Raw genomic sequence first — 21,229 nt, forward strand, 5'->3', positions numbered from 1 at the left:
AACCGAACATACGTATAACGTCTACGAGACGCTCTGTGACTTGGAGTTTCTTCATCACCACTCTGCTATCGGGTCTTCGCTCTTTGCAACCTTCTACAAACGCATGTCCCTGATCTTGTGGTGTGAGTTTCGCCTAAGATTAGAGTCTCGACCTCCGAAAACCTTCACCCACAAGGCTTCACTTCCCCAGCTTGACTGCGGTGGTTTAGCACTTCTCCATTTCGACAAGCTTCGACAATGTCTTCTGGCGGAGCAGCCCTTCAGCCAACATTCCGAGGTCATGTAGCCACTACACAAGACGCTCTTATCCTTTTTGAAGCCTGTCTGCAGGGCCATCTGTCACATGTGCCCCGGCGACCGCACGATCGAGAACGGAGCACCTTGATCAGGAGCGGCTGCATATTCATCTACGAAGAAAATGCGTCGGGGATCAAGAGGTGGACGGACGGGGTGACCTGGTCTCCTAGTCGCATTCTCGGCAACTTCTTGGTATATCGCGAACTTGACAAGCCCTTCCCTCCTGGCGAAAAGAAGCGCGCCATGAAGAAGCAACAGAGACGGCCCACTCGCCCTGGAGAGCCCTATGCCAGATCAGACGGAGGATCCTTCTCGGACGGACAGTCCGGTCCCCTAGGAGGAGAGCGCAGCGCGGCAGCCGAGGTTGAGAGACAACTTATTGGGTCACTTGTCGATTCATACGGCTTCAAACAGGATGGACTCGTCAAAAAGACGATGAGTGTGACCGTGCAGGGAGTCACCCATCATCTGGTATCCTACTATCATGTCAACGATGTCTTATCGAGCAACCTGCGAACACCCTCCCAAACCGAAAATCTCCAGTATATTCGTCCCCGAGCCGAGCTGATCTCAAAACAGAGCTTTCGATCCCCAATAGAAGAGGTTGACGATGTCGATGGAGGCCAGACCGCCTACGGATACCGAGTCAACCCAGGAGGAGTGTACCTACAAGATTACAACAAACAGCAGTATTACCTGCCCCCAGGCTATCCACCCATGGGCCAGCAGCCCAACGCGTCTGCCTATGGCATGAACGTGGCATCCGTACCAGCAACTTACATGCCCTCACCCGTTACTACACCACATTTGCAGGGACAGCGGTCGGACTACAACCAATATGACCAGGCTGCTTACACGCGAAATTATGAGTCTCTCAACAACTCGCTGCCTCCCTCGTCCAAACCCATCCCTGCGACCCCAACGACGATGCCGACGATGATGCCCGACAGAGCCCCGACCCAATCCAGCATCTACCCGCCCATGAACATGCAACCCCCCATCAATAATTTGAGCCCGGTGTCGATGGATTCCAGACCCCCTGCGCCATACCGGACGAGCCCTTACTCTGTCAACACGAGTGCGTCGCACATGGACCACACGCGCCAAAGCCAGCCATCGGGGCCCGAGTTGAAGTATGAAGATCGCAGGGATTCTGGACCACAGCAGGCGCAGCTTTATCAGAGCCCGAGAACGCCTTACTATCCTGATGCAACTGGACAACCCATTCCGCAGCCACATTATTCACAGCAGTCTCATATGGGCCAGTGGGCAGCTCAGAATCATTCTCACTAGGAGCACGGTACGAGATCATGCCATTCACATCCACCACACACGGATGTTCTACGGAGCTATTTGTACTCGACGCCTAATTGGGGGACAAGAACGACCACAGTCTCGAACCTTTTACAAGGACCCTTTCGTGGTCGCTTAATGGACAGTCATGCTCTACCAGGATGCTCTCAAGCGATCCACAAAAGTCTCTGCGCTCCGGCCTGTGACGAAGATCCATTGTCGCGTTTACTGCAGATGATCGAAGCTATCACACGCCTAAGCTTGGGCAGAAAAGTGTTGATTGATGGCGCGGCACGTCTTTTGCCTGGAAATAGTAGCTTCACCCCTTGAAAAATCCATGCTCATTTCCGCTGGACACAATTATCCTGGTTTCAGCACGAGGGATCTCTTCTCCAAGCATGGGGAGTTATCTCTGTTTGTCAGGGCCACTTCAGCACGGCCCACATGTGGTCTTTCGGAAATGAGGCGTGTCTTATCTCTTTCCCTCAAGGATCTGGTTTGGCGAATTCGTGAAAAGGATAGGGAACTGGAGGTTACGACGACACGGCCGGTATGGAGGATGGACGGATGGGTTCAAAAAGGACGGGATCCACGTTGGCGATGATTCGGATTTGATATACTTTTGTCCTGGTGCCGGAGCGTTTGCTGCAATGATTGATTTCAGGAGAGGAATGGTGCTGTGCGCACCTAGAGGCCTCTTGTTGTGCTCGTGTGATGCCGTCCGCTTGGTCGGCGAGGTCATCTGCGAATATCAAGCAGGTAGATCCAAATTCTTATAGATAGCCGAGCGAGCACTGGCTACGGCCGAGGTCACGAAGCAGAAGTTACTTGCGATATCCTTACCAGAAGGAAAAGCAAGATACATTTTCAGCTTTTAGTTCTATGGAATTTTTACTCTGTAGGCGCAAACTTACTTGAATTTAGTCTCTTAAGTACCTTATTAGGCATCTACCAACTGGGGTTGGCTGAACCTTCGACGACATCCGCATCACGTGACCACCTCCAGGCAGCATCACGTGTTCGCTTGCTTTATGACTGCAGGTGTGCAGCAACAAAGGTTGTCGCAGGCATCGCTGTTCTGCCCATCCTCGCCCTCTGCGCAGTGAAGAACCGCGACGAATCCGGTTGGCTCTATGTTTTACGTCAAACTTCGGTGTCTGACCTGCGAGGCGTGGGCTGATCTTATCTTGCAGATCGAAGCTCAATCGGTGAGGCGACCGAAATCAATACAATGTTCCTATCCTCCGAAGTTCCCCCACCAGGCCGATGGACGGTCGAGGCCCTCGTACCCGGAACTGTAAGCCCGGGCCTCGATGGGATCGGCGGTCTCAGAAGATATTGAAGCAACGAAGGCCTAAGCGCTCACGCCAACCGATTACAACTACCGACAGTACGTCACGCCCTACGGACGAGAAGAGACAGTATCGACTAAGTCACTCGGTAGTCCCACAACCCCTTGCCGCGGTTGTTAGGAGCAAGATGAAGGCGGACAGCACACGCCATCTTTGATCCGTAGATTCTCGCATGATCGTCCTATTACTATTGATGAATCGGCTCAGATGCCCTTCGACCGATGTCGATAGGCCTAGTTACTGTCTCGATGGGGCGCGATCAGTTGAGGGCTTACAGGGATTCGAAATGATGTCTCCATCCAACACTTTCGGCTCAGTTGGAATGGCATTTCTGATGACATGAACATGAAACATTGGAATCAATACACCCAACTCACGCCATTGTTTATATCCAATGAAAGCAACTTCCGGTGGTGGGCCATAGTGCAGATCAACGCTCATCGGAAGTTCAGTTGTTTGACCCTCTTGATGGAGGATTTGGTCAACTCCCCGATCAGGGGGTTACAGCGATAAAACCCGCCCGTCAGAATGGATAGGCTTAGGCCCCTGAAGAGCTCCTTAGCCCACTGCGCACGCCCAACGCACGCTGCGAATCAGTACCTCCCCAACACGTATGCGTGGAGCGTGGAGCGGACTCTTCGAGTGAATGTGTCGTCAGTAAGCTTCAAAGGAGGAAAAGCCAGGAAACGAAAGGCTCTGCGTCTTTTGGGACCTGTGCCGCTGTCAGTAAGTGTTATCCACAGCTGGTCCATATTTTCACCATGTTCCAATATCAATCTCCACCTTGTCACATGCTCTACGCTGTACTATCCAGAAGCCATGGAGAAAGCCAAGAAAAGTCACACTGACTATTCGGAATGTCATTTGCTGCTGGAATTCTATGGAGGTACGTAGAATGGATCAACAGCGTGCTGCAAGCACAGGCAAGACTATTGAACTGCCGAAAAACATAGCTGATTCAGGCCCAAGCTCATCTCAAGGCGCCAGATGCTTGGTCGTGACGGATTCTCGAGTCCCTATACTCGGAAAGCCCCGTGGTCGTTCGAGCCGATGGCAGACCCACACCTACAAGCTACAATGGAGCTTTCAAGTTGTCTACAACAATCAACGACGCGCAGCCTTCCCGAATTAGGCATGTTGTCCTACAGAGTACTGTATGCTTCGAGTCACACAGACTGCCACCCTGCGGACCAGCGGAGGGGTCGCGAATGCTACGTACTGCTCGAGATGCCCTCGTCCAAACCACTGTACCAATGTGCTGGTAATGGATGTTCCCACCTTCAAAGCATCGCCATGACAACAAGCTTGCTGCTGCCGAAGAAGACAAACGCATGGGAGCGGGCAAATCTTTCTAGTGTCCAGCATCAGCACTTCGGCATCGACTTCTTACTCAATCACACAGAAAAGTAGTTTGGAAGTAACAGGCCATCGACACAATCGTCTTTTCCACAAGTCTACCAACCCCAAACCAGGCGGTCTATACGGCCAACTATCCCCTTGGAGAATCTCTGACAATATCGTTCCTGATCGAATATGACTCGGGGGGTGTGTGTCATCCGTGCACGTAAGTTTGTTTCTGCGACAAGGGTACTGACGGTTTTGCTGGACCCCAGGATGATCAGATAAGCAAGCAAGTATCTAACTAATCAGACGTCCCAGCCCTGGCTGCACTGAAGACTGCTGTTGCGGCATGAACTGGTGGTCCCTGGGGAAGCGACATAGCCGTCTTGTCTGTCGCGACGTGCTCCGAGGGTTATGGTTGAGCGATAGGTGGCCGCGTGGGCTTTCGGCTGTGTTGACCTTCTTTGCGTCCTTGCGGTCAGGCTTTGGAAGTCCGACAGCAACCTACCCCTTGCTTGTTGTTCGCTTGGTTTTGTGTGCCGAATTTTGACTTTGGCGACCAACCACTAAGAGGACCATGGCAAACTCTCTTTACGAATTCCAAGGGAGACAACCCTGTTCACCAGAAGGCTAATTGAGCCCCAGCTCTAGCATCCAGCCAGCCTCCCCTGGCACCGAGGATGAGCGTTTATCAAAGAGCGCCCTACTGGCGCGTCTCATTTTCTATCTTGCCGGCTGGAGATTGCTGGTCACGGTCTAGTGTACTCATCTCTAGATGTTTTCGACATATTTGGTTGGCAGCAATGGCGTGCTCCCTTCATTTCTCTATCTTCGATTGTCTCTGTCCTCATAAGCCAGCGCGTTCTCAAAGCAGGGTCACATAACTCGGGGTCCCCCTTGTTCAAACTAGCGGCTGAAGCGTTGTCTCAGGTGATTGACTGATTTGCCTCGGGCATTTTCCACATTCTACACCATTATTGTGTTGTGAACGAGCTGACCCATGAACGTAGCGGCTTGCTGCTTGGGCCAGCCAGGCACTTTCAGAGATGCATTATACTGGCCCATGCGCCAGACATTTTCAGCCGTACAACCCATCAAACAAAGCTGCACGTTGTTGTTGACAGAAAGTGCTAGTTTCATTCCAAGCGAACACACCAGGTCACTTGGAATAACAAGGTCTGCAATTTGGATGCCTTCAACCGGCCCCTCTTGGTTCAAGACTGACGCCCTGGCTAACAAGTACACTTCTAGATAGATTACTACCTACCTATCTGACTCGCGCGCACGCCGGTTAGCCCCTTCACACGAACTATCTGACGCCTTGTAGCCCTCAGCACCTCTCTTGTCTCTTCTCCTATCTTCCTGTCCCTGGGCGAGCGATCCACCGCCTATCAAAAGGGCGCATGCAGATTGCGGCGCAATACACATACACATACACATCTCATACCCATAAGGACCACTTTGGCTCCGTAGGCTGTTTGGTCCTCTTGTGCGCAGCAATCAGCCTCAGAGTTCCCTCCGTTGTCTCCCCTTCTTCGAGAATCCTGAGTGACGGGAGGACCGGCAGGACAGGCTCATTTGTCTCTCTGCTACGCGACCAATATTCTGCCCCTGGCAAGAAAAGACGGAGAACAGAGCAAATGTGTTATCAAGTCTGCTCTGACATTCTCAAAAGATGCCATACCCATTGGATAACACGATGAACACGACGAATGTGGCCAAACAAGGATAAGAAAAGAAACAATGGCACTTCACAATCAAGATCTGTTTCAGAAATTCAGCTGTTTGGCAGGAACTGGATTTGGATCTGGATCATACATATCAATTGTCCTCCTGCCATTGTGCCTGTCTACCTGTCCAGAATTCGAGAGAAGATCATGTGTCGTCTGGTCTCGTTTGACCTCAATGCGGAATTCCGGCATTGCATACTACTCTTTGGTGTCCTATACAATACTCAACCGTGGGAGAAGGCTACTTTGGCCTAGCCGCTGTAAGAGAAAAAGAGCCATCTATGGTCAAATACATCCAAGTGAGTCCGCGGTCAGGTTTGTGGGCGATTAATGGACATTGGACATTATAGGCAAAAGGGGAAACAGCTCGGGAGGGAAGAAGATGGTAGGTTCGGGCTCCTGGTGCTCTATATGCCCCCTTTTTTGCCTGTGGGCAGTCCACAATTACAAGTGAAAAGGCGAGGAGACGTCATACTCACTTCTGCACTGTCCTGGCTATGGCCGCGAGTCTGCGATAGAGCAGAATCGTACTAATCTCTAACACGGACAAGCATAGCCCGCCCTTGATAAATCTCTCTCCCTCCTCCCTCTTTCTATACACAGGGTATAGCTGCGCCGACTCCAAAACTCGGTGTCATGGTCAATGTGGAGATATCTGAAAAGCGGATGTCCTTACATGAGTTTAGTTCAGTCGGCGCCCCAGGCCTTCAAGAGGCTCTATTTTTCACAGACATCGAGTAAAAGTCACGATCTCTCACACTGGTATAGGTGGGTAGGTAGGTAGGTTCACGTACAGAAAGAAGGAGTCTGAACCTTGTCATGATTCTTTCTCAGACGCGGCCCCCTTTGAAAAAGAAAAAAGGACGAATTCCATGAATCCGCAAAAGAAAAAGAAAATGCTATTCCGGTCCCTTCTTGTTCATACAGTGCCCTGCCCCCTGCCCCTCGGACATGTCTCGCTTTGGTACTCAAAGTAGAGTGGTTGGATGACTGTTTGACTGTAGGGATCTAGATCAACAATTCCGGGGAGGTCTCGAATCTCAAGCTGTTGGATACCTTACCTTAGTTAGGTATGTATGTATGTATGTATACAGAAGCTATCTTGTCGTACTCGGGTTCAGAATCAGTTTTATACATGTTAGGATGATATGATATATTCACAATCAAACGAACAGAGTAAAGTCGGTGGCTATTCCATTCCATTCCGAATCTAAGCACTTGACTTTTGTCTCTTGACCCATCCATCCCCCGAGGAAGCGTATACTTTCTTCTTCATATACAACTCGACACGTGTGCAAGGTAGGCTCGTCAGTCGACTATCCCCACCTCCTTTCCTGTCTGGAAGTTGAACAGAGAAAGGAGGTGGGATCGGGTTGAAGTTTGAACACGGTGCACCCCCTGTTCCGCTCGATATGTTGCTCTCCTCTAGGCTCTCCCTTGCTAAGTCTGACCGACGAACAATACGACGTTCGGTTCGCTCGTCATATACTCCATGTTCTTGAGGCTAGTCAGTAACTGTTGGAGCCTTTTCCAAGGAGCCTCGAGGGGTGGTTCATATGTCTTCTTGACGTTCTGCGTCGTGTGTGTTTCTTGTCACTAACTCAAGTCCCAGTATACATCTAACCCGTCAGAGTTGTGAATCATGATTGACGAGCTGCTGGCGGAATGGAAAATGAGATAGATCAACAGCCCCTGGTCCCCTGGGTGAACCCAAGACTGATGCCTTTGGATCTCATAATACTAAAAGTTCTAGGTGTCTTGGTATTTGTTCGCCTTGCTAACACGTGTCAATTCTCTCAGGGGGCTGGTAGGCCTGAATCGGGATACTAACCATTCACCCCTGAGAACAATCCGACGGAGGTCTAAGGATCACGACGTAGTGGAATCGGTGGAACAGGTCTGTCTGTCTATAGCGCGTGGATAAGTTTGTATCTATGAGGTCAATCAATCAGGCTGGCTAAGACCTCCAACACCGTACAAGAATAGCTGCACTTGTCCGCTTGACCAGATCAAATGCGAAGGATGACGACTACTCGGTATATATCAATATCACTTCAACTTCTTGTCGTTCGGCGTCAACCCGGCCCCTTCAGTTCCGATCTCCCTGCCACCCTTGCCAGAGTCATCGGCCACTGCAGATGCATTGGCAGCAGCTGCAGAGCCGAACTTGAACTCCGGGAATGTCAGCTTCCTCCCGATCCTGGCTTCAACCGCCCCTTTCAGGCGCTCGCCAGTCGGCATGGTGACTGTGCTCCCCCTTCTGCGACGAGTTTCCACTTCTTGACGTATTTCATAAATTACCTCGTCGATTTCTCGGCCCGGGTCACTCGGTATACCCAGTGATGGAGGATAGTTGGTTTCTTGAGAAACTGTTTTCTGTAGATATGGGTGATTCCGTTTCGCGAGGCGTTTGGCGAGAACTCCCTTCGCAGGGGAGGAGAAGAATGCCATGAAGAGCAACACCCCGACAAGCCCATAGAAATACACCCTCGCCCAAACTTTCAGCGAGTCACTGAAGCCGAGGATGACGAATGGGGCGGTGGTAAAGCAGAAAACGAGCTGGGTGGCCACGTAGCTTGCAATGTCATAGTAGATCTTGTATTTCGTGGTCTTGGTTCCGTCGGGAGTCAGGAAGAATGGACGGAAGTATCGGCGACAATTCTTGGCCACCGTTTGGATGAACGCGCCCATCAGGAACGCCAAGTAGTATCCTGGATAAAACCCGTGCCAGAACGCCGAGGTTAGAAACGTGGCCAGTGTGGCGCGGAAGCCGGGTTTTCTGCCCTTGGGTGTCACTCGCAGATAGATGTAGTTGCGGAGCCACTTGTTGGTGTTCTTGTTCCAGCTGTCCAGGTAGGCCCGTGAGTTCTGTGCACTCTCAACCCCCCAGGGGTTGACATTTTCGGTTCGGTCCCATCTTGCTTTGCCTGTGGCCGGGTCAATCCCGTTATACCCTATTCCTGCCATGATGCACGCCCCTTCCGTCAAGGCCCAGACACCGTAGTACTTGAGCCTGGAGGTAAAGCCGAGCATTTGCAGGATCCAGACGCGATGGAGGAAAGAATATGTCATGTACTCGTCGGACAGCGTGAGGGGTACATTGTACCATTTGCCGAATTGGAGGAACAGAAGGATCCAGATCAGGCCGACAACAGCCTTTCGTGCGGCAGGCGTCCCGGACCGGGGGATACGACGGTTGCCTCTCGTGGGAGGAGGATTTTTGGTGCCGGGAGGGACCTCGAACATTGTCGTCTCAATGAATCGCTGGTAATCTATAAAATCGAACGCCGGGCCCGCGAAAAGTGAGGGAAAGAAGAAGACATAGCCGGCGTAGTGGAGAAGACCGGGCATTTTGTAGATGGCCCGCTCTTTCTGGCTATCAGTCATGAGCTCTGGCTTCAGCCGTCCGTCATGGACGTTCCAACAGAATGCGCTGAGTTTCATTACAAGAACCATCTGGCCTCCGGTGATGTCCACCACGCTGGGGTCATTGAGTCTTTGTCGATGTATGTGGTTTATGGACAGATGACCCATGAGGAATAGAAACGCGATCCATGGCATCAGAGATCCATCAATGTAGTATGCTATTGCGTATGCTCCTGCCGCACTGTACATCATGGTGCGGATTCCGTCGTATAGGTTGAACAGGCCCACGAGATAGAACAGGGAAACTCCGACGATGTATATATTCCTCCATTGTGGCCTGTTGTCAGGTATCCGTTTGAGAAGAGCGGCTAGCGGGTAACTTGAGAAAAAGACGGCGAGGAGCTTCAACTCATCAACGGAAGCGCCGATGGCTTTGGAAAGGTAAACAAAGGCTGGCAAATATGATTAGCAGGATCTCAATCTATCCAGAGCGTTACATACGCGTATCGATCCCGGGGATCATGATGGGCCACCTTCCTAAGCTACTCACAGGGTAGTAGTGAGGTATTCAGAGCGACGACGAGGTAAAGAGAAATCATGGGGAAAGTGTTGAGGAAATGTTGAAACGTGGGGACAAGGTTCATTTCCAGATTACGATGTCATAAGTCTCCCGCCGTCCGCAGTTTAGCCGGACGCTGGCGACGATAAGGCCAACTTCGACATCTGTTCCACCACGCACTGCGTTGGCTAATGCAGGATACTCTCAGTTGATCTGTATACTAGAAGCTTGTGGTATTTGCAGGCGTCGGAGATGATAAAGGGAAATAGAAGTGATGTCAAGTTGCGTACCTTGGAAATTGCCGCCGTTTTTAGAACGCCCAGGACGACTATCAAACGGCATGGTATTATTCCTAATCTAGCATGGTCTGACACCCCCGGAGATCGGGTTGGTGCAGCACTGGCATCAATACAGAGTGCAGGCTGTGGCACAGGCTACGGTCAGACTAGAGACGACAATCAACATACAACCAGCGAGGCTGCAACAAGACACAACATATACCCTACTTAGCAGTAACTTCGACCTGGACGCCGTCTCTGATTCCGACCACATACCTTCCCTCGCCTCTGCATATCATCCAGAGCTGTCTTCTCTTTGTAGGCCGCCTGCCTGCGCCGTCCTCGTACCATCAGAATGAACCGGTAATACGAGTCCAATCCTGTAACACAGCGAGTCAAGATGGACGTGGCTTCAGCTGTCCAGAATTATATCTCCAAAATCGCCGGCGTCGGCGAAGGGGCAGCGGCGTCGCAGTCGTCAAAGATGAAGATCTTGATTCTGGACCGAGATACTGTGTCGATTGTCTCCACCGCCATCACCCAATCCGCCCTGCTCAAGCATGAAGTCTTCCTCATTGACCGCCTCGACAATCCTGCCCGGGAACGTATGCGACACCTCCGATGCCTCTGTTTCGTCCGACCATCACCAGATTCCATACAATTTCTCATCGACGAGCTGCGGGATCCCAAGTATGGAGAATACAATCTTTACTTCAGTAATATCATAAAGAAGTCGTCGCTGGAGAGACTGGCGGAGGCGGATGACCATGAGGTGGTCAAGGCGGTCCAAGAGTACTTTGCGGACTATATCGTGGTCAATCCTGACCTGATGTCGTTGGATCTGGGATTTCCAAAACAACGGCTATGGAGCCATAGTCCGGATATTTGGAATACCGATGCCCTACAGAGAACGACCGAGGGTGTGATTGCCCTGCTACTGTCTCTGAAGAAGAACCCCCTCATTCGTTACCAGAAGAACAGTCTCATGGCAAAGAAACTTGCCACGGAAGTGCGATATCAAATCACCCAGGAAGAACAAATGTTTGACTTCCGCAAACCGGACACTCCTCCCATTTTGTTGATATTGGATCGTCGGGACGACCCTATAACTCCATTACTCACCCAGTGGACGTATCAAGCCCAAGTACATGAACTCCTGGGCATCAAAAACGGCCGAGTTGATTTGAGCTCCGTGCCTGATGTCCGGCCTGAATTGAAAGAGATAGTTCTCTCCCAGGACCAGGACCCCTTCTTCAAGAAGAACATGTACCAGAACTTCGGCGACCTAGGTGGCAACATCAAAGAATATGTGGACCAGTACCAGACACGGACGAAATCCACTGCCCAGATCGAATCGATAGCCGACATGAAACGCTTTGTCGAAGACTACCCGGAGTTCCGCAAACTATCCGGCAACGTCTCGAAACACGTCACCTTGGTCAGCGAACTTAGTCGTCGAGTCTCGGCCGACTCGCTCCTCGACGTGTCGGAGCTCGAGCAGAGTTTGGTCTGCAACGACAACCACGCCGCCGACCTGAAAACGCTGCAACGACTCATCCAGGACGCCGGGATTCCGGCCGACAACAAGATCCGACTAGTGGCGCTCTATGCCATCCGCTATGAAAGAAACCCGAACAACGCGCTGCCTGTGCTCCTCGACCTGCTGACAACCGTTGCCGACATTTCACCCAACAAACTGTCCATCATCCCGAAACTGCTTGCCTACCATCACAGCCTCCAGCCCGCCCCTGTGGCAGGTGGGTTCTCCGATCTTTTCGACTCCGCCTCATCTCCATTCAGCCAGTTCCGACGCAACCTCAACCTCAAGGGCGTTGAGAACGTCTACACCCAACACTCGCCACGGCTGGAAAACACACTCCAGAATCTGATCAAAGGCCGACTGAAGGAGTTGCAATACCCTTTCCTCGAGGGCCATACGCGTGACAAACCGCAAGACATCATTGTGTTTATGGTGGGCGGCGTGACGTATGAGGAAGCAAAGATGGTCGCGCAGATCAATGCTTCCGTCCCGGGTGTCAGGGTGGTCTTGGGTGGCACGAATGTGCTGAATTCCACCATGTTCCTTGAGGAGGTCGATGATGCCGTTGGCAGCTGGCCAGACCAAGCTCCTGCCTCGGCGCAGGCGAGGTTAGGGAGGGCTGTAGGTCGATAGAGGCAACCACATTTACCTTGTATGGTAGTTTGAATGAAATCTAATGCACGAGGTCTTCGGTTGCATGCAACCACTCTAAATTCTCATAATTGCATGATACTGACAACATTGCCGGCTGCATCGCTCCGTCTACTGTAAGCCGGACGGAAGTAAACAAGGGAGGAAGGGCATGTTAGTCAAACACCATCGATGGAATCAACTCGAAAGACTGCTTTTGAGCCTGAAAGATCTCGGACCAAATCCGCTGGATCCATTCCTTGATGTGCCGACAATACTGATCATACAGCGTCTGGTCAGCCATATACATGTGTATATGTCTACAAGACTCCACAATCCTCTAATGTACATTGAACAGGTCCGTCAACATCGAAGAAAAGCAACGATGACAAAGTTGACCTTTGTCTTCACAACTTCATCTTCGTGTCATCCCCGTTCTTGTCGTTTTTCTTCTTCTCTGCATCAGCATCTTCATCCCTCTTCTGCATCCTCTTGGCAATCTCCCCCGGCGTAAGGATCTTGACGGCATCTTTATTCGCGACATAACTCAACCCGCTCCACACAGTGGTCGTGGCGACCAGATACATCCAGCCCTCAAAGACGCCGGTAAGATTCCACGCATGGACCCACACCTCGGGCAAGACGGGCAACAACATGGCATTGCCGACCAACAACAACTGCAAGAAGGTGTTGATCTTGGAGATCTCGGTCGGATGCACCTCGGCGCTGGGCAGACTGAAGTCCCAGTAACGCGCCATGGTCTTGGGCGGCGGCAGCGAGATCCAGCGGAAATAGATGGCCGAGATGGCCAAACAGACGTCCCGGCCGAGGATGATGGTCGCCAGCCACACAGGGAAGGTCCCGTTCATGGTCAGCGTCACGACGGCGATCGTCATCAGCGCTTTGTCGGCCATCGGGTCGATCACGGTGCCGACCACCGTCTGCTGGTGGTATTTGCGCGCTAGATAGCCGTCGACCATGTCGGTGATGCCGGCGTAGAAGAAGAGTGAGACCGCAAGGAGCGGTTGGCTGTGCAGAATGAAGTAGCCGACTGCCGGGGCGGCGACGAGGCGCGTGAATGTCAGAATGTTGGGGATCGTGTAGATATTCTCGTGGGGCACGGGTTGGGTGAGCCGTGGGGGGATGAGATTTTTTAGTTTGTTTTTTGGAGGTGAGGGAGATGGTGATGGCGTTGGTGTGGACGTGTTTTGAATGGAGCTGGAGCTGGAGCTGGAGCTGGAGCTGGAGCTGGAGCTGGAGCTGGAATTGGAATTGGACCTGGTGATATTGGTGTCCGTATTCGTCCTATGGAGAGGTATTCAAGTTAGTATGGAATGGTAGAGTATGGTAAGGCTGCGTCCGCGTCCGTCATGGGAGAATGAGGGTGCAACTGTGCTTGTGACAGGGTATGTTCTAGTAGTCGATCTGGGTGAGGGAGGTAGTGTAGATCATGAGTCGAGGTGGGAGATAGCAGTACTGAAATGGGAGTGTACGGGTTTCACCAGATGTCCTGGTATGGGACAGTCGCTGAAGAGGGTATACTGGCAATTGGTCTGGCCCACCCTCCGCTCAGGAGCGAGGGATACTGAAATCCTGCTTCAACATTTCCCGGCTGTTCATTGGGAAAGGACTGACTCAAAGCAACGACACCAAAGAACAGAGATCACAAGGCCTTACCCGGTAGTGTTCTCCTTATCCAGATGTGCATTCTCGTCTGGGTTTGTCGAAACTTTGCGAATCTGCCACCATCGTCCTAAAGCCGTCGGGCTCTCCAACGATCTCGTCCACCGGACACTCTCCACCGTCCTGACGAGAATCAAGTCAGTCTCCGGCGCGTGCTGCGCACATAAGGCAGGGAGAAGTCCAAAATCCATACCTTGAGAGCGTACGTCGAGGCGTCACAGGAGACGTGACCACGGAAGATGTCGAGAACAAGCATCTTGCACCCACTCGAGGGGTATATCTTATACCATAGTTCGCGCGAAGACTGGGTCGATCGATCGCCAAAGACGCAGACGTAGAGGCAGATACATTGTTGACCACAGGCACACACGTAGATGCAGACACAAGCCCTCTCGCAGGCCGTGATCGATATAATCTTCCGGGATTCACACCACCACGGCTCCCCAGCTGGACCACCGAGGCCATGACATGTTGTCGTGGCGGCGGAGGGATCATTCAATCCGTGACCATTCACTGGCCGAGAAAGAAGAGAGGAAGGGAAGCCGCGCCAAAAGCAGCTGAGCTGAAGGACGGGAAGACGGACTGGTGGCTGCAGAGCAGGAGCAGGAGCAGAGCCGATATAGCAGAGTTGAGATGATGATGTTGAAGCGAAGCTCGAAAGTTGGTTGGAAGAAAAGAGTCATGGAGTGATGGATGACTAAGCGGCCTCCCTCCCTTTCCTGTTCCACATCCATTCAAGTTCATCACAGTGAAAGCGCCCAGCAACGGAACATGCGATGGATATTGCAGAACATGATACAGGAGTGACCAGAGAGGATCTTTAGGAGTACGAAGCTGGGTTGGAAGGACAAAACAAGACTCGGTGCGAGGCGCCATGTATTTCCCACACTGGTAGACGTCTTTGAGCCTTCTCCCCATGAGAAGGGTTCTCGTGCCCGAGAGCAATATCAAACGCCGGTCGCTATGCTATTTGAAACAGTCCCATCTGCACATCTGTTCTCATACAATTACAGTAACCACCAAACATCACTGGCCCAAACCAGCCGCATCCTCCGTGCCAGGCAATCGTGTCTTCAGCGTCTGCTCGCTAGGCAACGCTGTACTGGGAGTTCTGGACGCAGCAGAATCCGCTCGACGAGCGTATTTGATCAAACGCAACGCTCCGTCCGGGGTAAGTCCCTCGACCCTCCTCGCCATACCCACGCTCAAAGGCCTGACGAGTTTCAAGACCTCCTTCTCCGCCATACTCAACCCATTCACATTATCATAATCAAGGTGGGCCGGTAAAGCAAGTGACTCGTCCCGTAGGAACCCCTCAGCCGCTCGCGCTTTGTAGGAGATATAGGGTGCGTAGAGACTTTCAATCTGCACTCGTGTCTTGATTTTGTCGTCGTAATTGGCTGGACTAGGTAGTGTATCTAGGCGGCTGGCGACCACGTCTACGTCGATTCCCGGCAGGCGAAGCATGTCGAATGCACTTCGTTTTGTCGAATCGACGCGTGTCTGAATCCCATGTTTCACCCATTCCTGGCTGGAGAGAACCGCGCCCTGCAAAGCGTCTTGGAGCTCGGCGATCTGATCCCGAGTGCTGGTATAGTGTGCCCACCGTTTGTCGCCCACCACACCTACTTCTCGGCCCTTCTCCGTCAACCGAAGATCTGCGTTGTCCGATCTGCAGCTCATGCGGTATTCGCTGCGGGCGGTGAACATTCGATACGGTTCACTGACACCTTTGGTGATGAGATCATCGATCAAAATCCCGATGAACGCTTCGGCTCGAGAGAGAGTGAATGGCCCTCTCCCTTGGGCTGAGAGACCAGCATTGATACCAGCAATGATCCCCTGTGCAGCGGCCTCCTCGTAGCCCGTAGTGCCGTTGATTTGGCCGGCCAAGAAAAGACCTTTGATGAGTTTGGTTTCGAGAGTCGGGAATAAATTGCGAGGGTCGATGTAATCATACTCCACCCCGTAGCCTGGTTGCAACATTTTCACGTTCTCCAAGCCCTTGATTGTCCTCAACATAGCGTACTGTGCATCGGCCGGCACCGTCATGCTGATTCCATTCGGGTAGATGATCTTGTTCGGTTCCAGCCCTTCGGGCTCCAGCCATATCAAGTGTCGCGACTTGTGTCCAAAGCGGATGATCTTCGATTCGAGCGAGGGACAGTAACGCGGCCCTTTTACTGTTTCGCGGATGTGGATCGACTTGTCGAGGTTGGCACGGATGATATCGTGAGCGGCCTCGTTGGTATATGTTATCCAACAATGCAACTGACCTTCATTCCCGATCTGGACGCTGTCGTTCAAGTATGAGAAAGGCGTGGGCGGCGAGTCACCCGGCTGGGTCTCAAGCAGTTTGAAATCGATCGTGTCTCGATCCAAACGAGGCGGAGTGCCGGTCTTGAGTCTTCCCAGAGTGAATCCAGCACTCTTCAACGACTGGCTTAATCCAAAAGTGGCGGCCTCTCCCATCCGTCCCGACGGATATGCCTCAAGGCCAATATGGATCTCTCCGCCCAGAAATGTGCCTGTAGTGATGACCACGTGCGAAGCCGGGATGACTTGCCCATCCTCGAGGCGAATCCCGGTGATTCGGCCCTGGGAGACCTTGTCGCTTGGATCGATGTCGTCTTTCGACACAATGATGTCCGCGACCTTGCCTTCCAGGATACTCAGGTTCGGCGTCGACAGTATCTCTTCCCGCATGTAATTCTTGTACAAGTCCCTGTCAATCTGTGCCCGGGGGCCCCAGACCGCAGGGCCCTTCCGTTTGTTCAGCACGCGGAATTGAATCCCAGCTTTGTCAATGATTCGACCAGCGACTCCGTCCAAAGCATCGATTTCCCGCAACATCGTGCCCTTGCCGATTCCGCCGAAACTGGGGTTGCATGAACATACCCCTAGATTGGAGAGGGACGGTGTGACCAGAGCTGTCCGCGCGCCTGACCTCGCTGCCGCCGCGCTGGCTTCGGTGCCTGCATGGCCGCCGCCGATGACGACGACATCGTATGGCCTAGTCGCGTTCAGTGTCAGTCCATGCTACCACCATCGAGGATGAAGAAATTCGGGGGGATGCATACCTTACTGCGTCCGCCACCGCAGCAAAGAACCGGCGTTGGATTCGACCAGACCTCGTCCGAGGTGTATGGCCCCATTGCAAGGAGCCTGAGCCCGGGGACCGCAGGATGGGCCTCATTTTATCCTTATAGCGAGCGAGCGCTTTTTGCAGATCAGATTGAGCATTGCCGTTGAAATCACCTGGGCAGTCGGAGACATTTTCGTTGCATCGGAAAAACTTCGGAGCTTACGATCCGACGAGGCTGAGATTATGTAATATACAGCCTCGTCACGACTACACCTTCACTCTGTACTAGTAGTAATGATACTACACGGGAAAGCAACCAGCCTGCCACTTTGTGAGACCAGGTTATAGTTGCATCGCCTGATTCATCGGCGCATCGTAGAGAGGAGAGAAATATCGTACATAGCTCAAGCCCCGAGGATCATGAGTTGCTAGACCAGTGTGATTAGACACTTCACGCAGAGGCAACACACGCAGTGAAGTATCGGCGCAAACACACTGCGCGATAATAGGGTAGATATATTTAAGTCAGCGATTTTAGTCAACAATCGCAAAGACCCCCAGATGACTCTACGGCCACTATGGCCCAAACTTCTAGCACTGGGCGAAAACCGTACCTCCGAGCTTGAGTTCAATCCTCACTCGGTTCATAACCCTGGAACCCGGGTTTACACCAACCACGATCCTTCTCCAAACGGAAAACCCCTGCGAACCCGGGTTTCACTTCCCACGACCCCCATATCAGAGGGGTTCGTGGAAAAAGTTTTTGGCACTTTGGTGGATGATGATATTTTTAATTTTGGTGCTGGTGTCGGTGTGTGCGTGCGTGCACACGTGAGGGTGCGGCAGAAAGAGGTTACCAGTGAAGTTGAGGAGTCCTCAGTCAGTGAATATCATGTACATTGTGCACCAGGATGCCAACCATTTCTGCTCGAGGCACCTTAGCTCTACCGAGCTGGTAGGAATCGCATTCATTCTCAGAAAACCACGTTCAATACTTTGCCTCCACCAACAACAACCACTCTTTTCCGCTGCTCCCAGTCATATTTCACCGTTAGCCACAAACGGCCTTCATCCGTCTTGAGAACCGCGTCGACTATCTCCGCCTCTCTCGCGGCTTTGTCGCCGGCAGCGGTGCTCTGGGATTGATCGGAGGGGATTTGCGTCGTGAATCGAAGCTTGCCGTTGATCTGGACCGCGCATGTGATGAATGTCTTACGGCTTCGCATAGACGATTCTTGTTCGGGCGTTATTATGTCTCCGGTCCAAGTTGTGCTGAATATACTTCCTGCATCGTCGCCAGTCCTCAAACTTTCCCAGCATTCTTCGGCAAAGGCGGGCGTGATCGGAGCCATCATTCGGAGGAGGGCCGAAACTGTATGATACGCAATAGTCGGATTTAGGTTCTTCACTCCGATGTCGTGAAGCGCGTTTGTAAGTTTGATAAGATCGGAGACTGCGGTATTCAGACTGTACACATCATTCGAGAAGGTGTGAGAAATACTCCGACTCGTTGCCTGCGCTAGCAGTAACATATTGATTTCGTGTTCAGAGAGCGCAGTCAGATCATCGAGGCTCGTTTGCAAGTCATCGACGTCGCCAATAGTTTCTCCTTCGGCAACGAGGTCAGACACAAGACGGTTCACGCGGCCTAACCACCTCTGAATGCCGACGATCTTTTCTTCATCCCATTGTAGAACTTCGCTGACTGGAGCTGCGAAGAGAATGTGAGCTCGCAGAGCGTCTGCGCCGAACTTTTCAATCGCGGCGGATGGATCCACGCCGTTGTGCTTGCTCTTGGACATTTTCTCCCATGTCACATTGGCAGGCTTTCCTGTCGTCTTCATGACAGGAGTTTCGCCATCGAGGTCCACTTCCCCCGGTAACAGGAAGCGGCCAGTGTCCGGATCGGAAAATGTTTTTCCGTGGACCATACCTTGCGCCACGAGACGCTGGAAGGGCTCCTCATTGCCCACTCGGGCTGGAACAAGGCCTTCGCTGCACAGAAACTTGTAAAAGAATCGAGCATAGAGTAGGTGCAGAATGGCGTGCTCCACGCCACCAACATATATATCGACCGGTAGCATGCTTGCTGCGGACTGTTTGGAGAAAGGCTCCTTCTCGTTGCTTGGATCTGGGAAGCGCATAAAATACCAGGAAGAGTCGACGAATGTGTCCATCGTATCCGTCTCTCTTCTGGCAGATCCGCTACACTTGGGGCATTTGCAATTGACCCATGCCTCGATCTTGTCCAGCGGATTGCCTGTTTGTCCCTTGATAGATGAATCCAATCGAGGTAGTACAACTGGCAGCTCGTCCACAGGAACAGGAACTATTCCGCAATCTGGGCAATGCACAATAGGGATGGGTGTTCCCCAGTATCTTTGTCGGCTTACTAGCCAATCGCGCAATCTCCATGTCTCATAAGGCTCTGCCAGGTTATGCTTCTTCAAGTCGTTCACGATCTGGACACCAGCATCTCTACTGGCCAAGCCAGCATAAGAGCCGCAAGCCGAGGTCAAGACACCGGGTACGGTGTACGCCTCCATCAACTCCGAAGGATACAATTTGGTCTGATCTGTATTGGTGTTTGCAGGTGCAACGACCCTAGTGATGGGAGCTAACGGTCTGTGCAGTTTCCAAAAGCTGAGATCTCGAGAATCATGGGCGGGAACACCCATGACCGCTCCCTCACCATAATCTTCCAGTACGTAGGGTGCAGTGAAGACTGGTAGCGACTCCATCTTCGAATCCAGGGTGTGGGATAGTGGGTTGATAGCGCGGAGAGGTAACTCGAATCCCTCCTTGGAGTCCGGAGCGAAGGAGGCCCGTCTATCGAGGAAGCGTTGTAACTCGGGATCCTCTGTAGCCAGCTGTTCCACAAGCGGATGGGTCATTGATAAGGCGACATATTTGACACCAAATAATGTGTCCGGTCGTGTCGTGAACACACGGATAGGCACCGACTTTCCCGCATCGTTTTGTAGGTCAAACTGTATGCGTGCACCGGAAGACCGACCGATCCAATTTCGCTGCTGAGACAACACTCTTTCCGGCCACTTGTCACCTTCAGCCAGATAGTCTAGGTCTCGGAGCAGAGCTTCCCGGTATTCTGTGATGCGAAAGAACCACTGGCGAAGTTTGATCTGTTGCACCAACGCTCCAGACCTCCAAGAGCGGCCATGGCTGTCGACCTGCTCAGACGTCAGCAGGGGAAAGAATCCAGCAGCCAGCAAAAGATGCTCACCTGCTCATTAGCAAGGACCGTCTTGTCAACCGGATCATAATTCACCAGAGCCTCTGCTTGGTACGCCAGTCCACGCTGATACAGCTTGAGAAAGATAGCTTGAGTGTGCTTGTAGAATGATGGCGAAGAGGTTGATATTTCCTACATAAAGCCCATCAGCACTATATACACATGTTCCGAGCTCTTGACCTACAGCATCCCAATCAAAGCTCGTGTTCATGCTCTGAAGCTGCCTTTTCATTTTTGCTATGTTTTCTTCCGTCCAGATGGCTGGATCAATCCCACGTTCGATGGCAGCATTTTCGGCCGGCAACCCAAAGGCGTCCCAGCCAGTGGGGTGTAGCACCTCATTGCCTCTCATCCGCCTGTAGCGAGCTATGACATCCGAAATCGTGTAGACGCGCAGGTGGCCCATATGCAAAGATCCTGACGGATATGCAAACATGGGAAGGACATAAAATTTGTTCGAAGGCTGTTGTCGTCTTGACAAGGCGGCCTCTGAGGCCCATTTCTGCTGCCATTTGGCATCGATGGCACGTAAGTCCAGTCGAGAAGAAGTCTGAGAGACGGCGAGTCGGGGAAAGGAAGCGCTGAAGCAGCGAACGGACTTCAGCCTCGTAGACTGCCGGGATGTGAATCCTAGCAACATCACCTCCGCCCCTCCCACACCAGTGCTTGCGAGACTAGGTAGTCGTATGAGTAAAGACAGTGCGATGATTCATGAAAAAGAAACAAAACATTGAAGCTTCACCTTCACTGTCCAGTGCCCAGTTTCTGGAGGCTTATCGTCTCTTATCAGCACGTGAGGCTCCATGCTTGGCCAAATTCACA

The 21,229-nt window shown here is 52.1% G+C and overlaps 6 protein-coding genes across 6 annotated transcripts; 2 read left to right on the top strand and 4 right to left on the bottom strand.

Annotated features, from left to right (window-relative positions):
• Window positions 1-237: 237 nt before the first annotated feature.
• A1O1_05899 (uncharacterized protein) lies at window positions 238-1,590 on the top strand (the record flags this gene model as incomplete). Its single annotated transcript, XM_007726783.1, has 1 exon — window positions 238-1,590. One exon carries the CDS (start codon window positions 238-240, stop codon window positions 1,588-1,590), a length of 1,353 nt encoding a protein of 450 aa, XP_007724973.1.
• A 6,472-nt stretch (window positions 1,591-8,062) lies between these two features.
• Window positions 8,063-9,902, bottom strand: A1O1_05900 (uncharacterized protein; the record flags this gene model as incomplete). Its single annotated transcript, XM_007726784.1, has 2 exons — window positions 8,063-9,831; window positions 9,881-9,902. The coding sequence occupies 2 exons, from the start codon at window positions 9,900-9,902 to the stop codon at window positions 8,063-8,065; spliced, it is 1,791 nt and encodes a 596-aa protein (XP_007724974.1).
• Window positions 9,903-10,616: 714 nt separating this feature from the next.
• On the top strand, window positions 10,617-12,389 carry A1O1_05901 (uncharacterized protein; the record flags this gene model as incomplete). The annotated part of the gene is made up of 1 exon (XM_007726785.1): window positions 10,617-12,389. The coding sequence occupies one exon, from the start codon at window positions 10,617-10,619 to the stop codon at window positions 12,387-12,389; it is 1,773 nt and encodes a 590-aa protein (XP_007724975.1).
• Window positions 12,390-12,793: 404 nt separating this feature from the next.
• A1O1_05902 (CDP-diacylglycerol-glycerol-3-phosphate 3-phosphatidyltransferase) lies at window positions 12,794-14,260 on the bottom strand (the record flags this gene model as incomplete). The annotated part of the gene is made up of 2 exons (XM_007726786.1): window positions 12,794-13,691; window positions 14,064-14,260. 2 exons carry the CDS (start codon window positions 14,258-14,260, stop codon window positions 12,794-12,796), a joined length of 1,095 nt encoding a protein of 364 aa, XP_007724976.1.
• Window positions 14,261-15,095: 835 nt separating this feature from the next.
• On the bottom strand, window positions 15,096-17,265 carry A1O1_05903 (tRNA uridine 5-carboxymethylaminomethyl modification enzyme GidA; the record flags this gene model as incomplete). The annotated part of the gene is made up of 2 exons (XM_007726787.1): window positions 15,096-17,082; window positions 17,150-17,265. 2 exons carry the CDS (start codon window positions 17,263-17,265, stop codon window positions 15,096-15,098), a joined length of 2,103 nt encoding a protein of 700 aa, XP_007724977.1.
• An 863-nt stretch (window positions 17,266-18,128) lies between these two features.
• On the bottom strand, window positions 18,129-21,047 carry A1O1_05904 (leucyl-tRNA synthetase; the record flags this gene model as incomplete). The annotated part of the gene is made up of 3 exons (XM_007726788.1): window positions 18,129-20,348; window positions 20,399-20,539; window positions 20,592-21,047. The coding sequence occupies 3 exons, from the start codon at window positions 21,045-21,047 to the stop codon at window positions 18,129-18,131; spliced, it is 2,817 nt and encodes a 938-aa protein (XP_007724978.1).
• Window positions 21,048-21,229: the final 182 nt, after the last annotated feature.

The sequence above is a fragment of the Capronia coronata genome (genome assembly GCF_000585585.1).
Source record: "Capronia coronata CBS 617.96 chromosome Unknown acBCG-supercont1.5, whole genome shotgun sequence".
In the NCBI taxonomy this organism is placed as follows: domain Eukaryota; kingdom Fungi; phylum Ascomycota; class Eurotiomycetes; order Chaetothyriales; family Herpotrichiellaceae; genus Capronia; species Capronia coronata.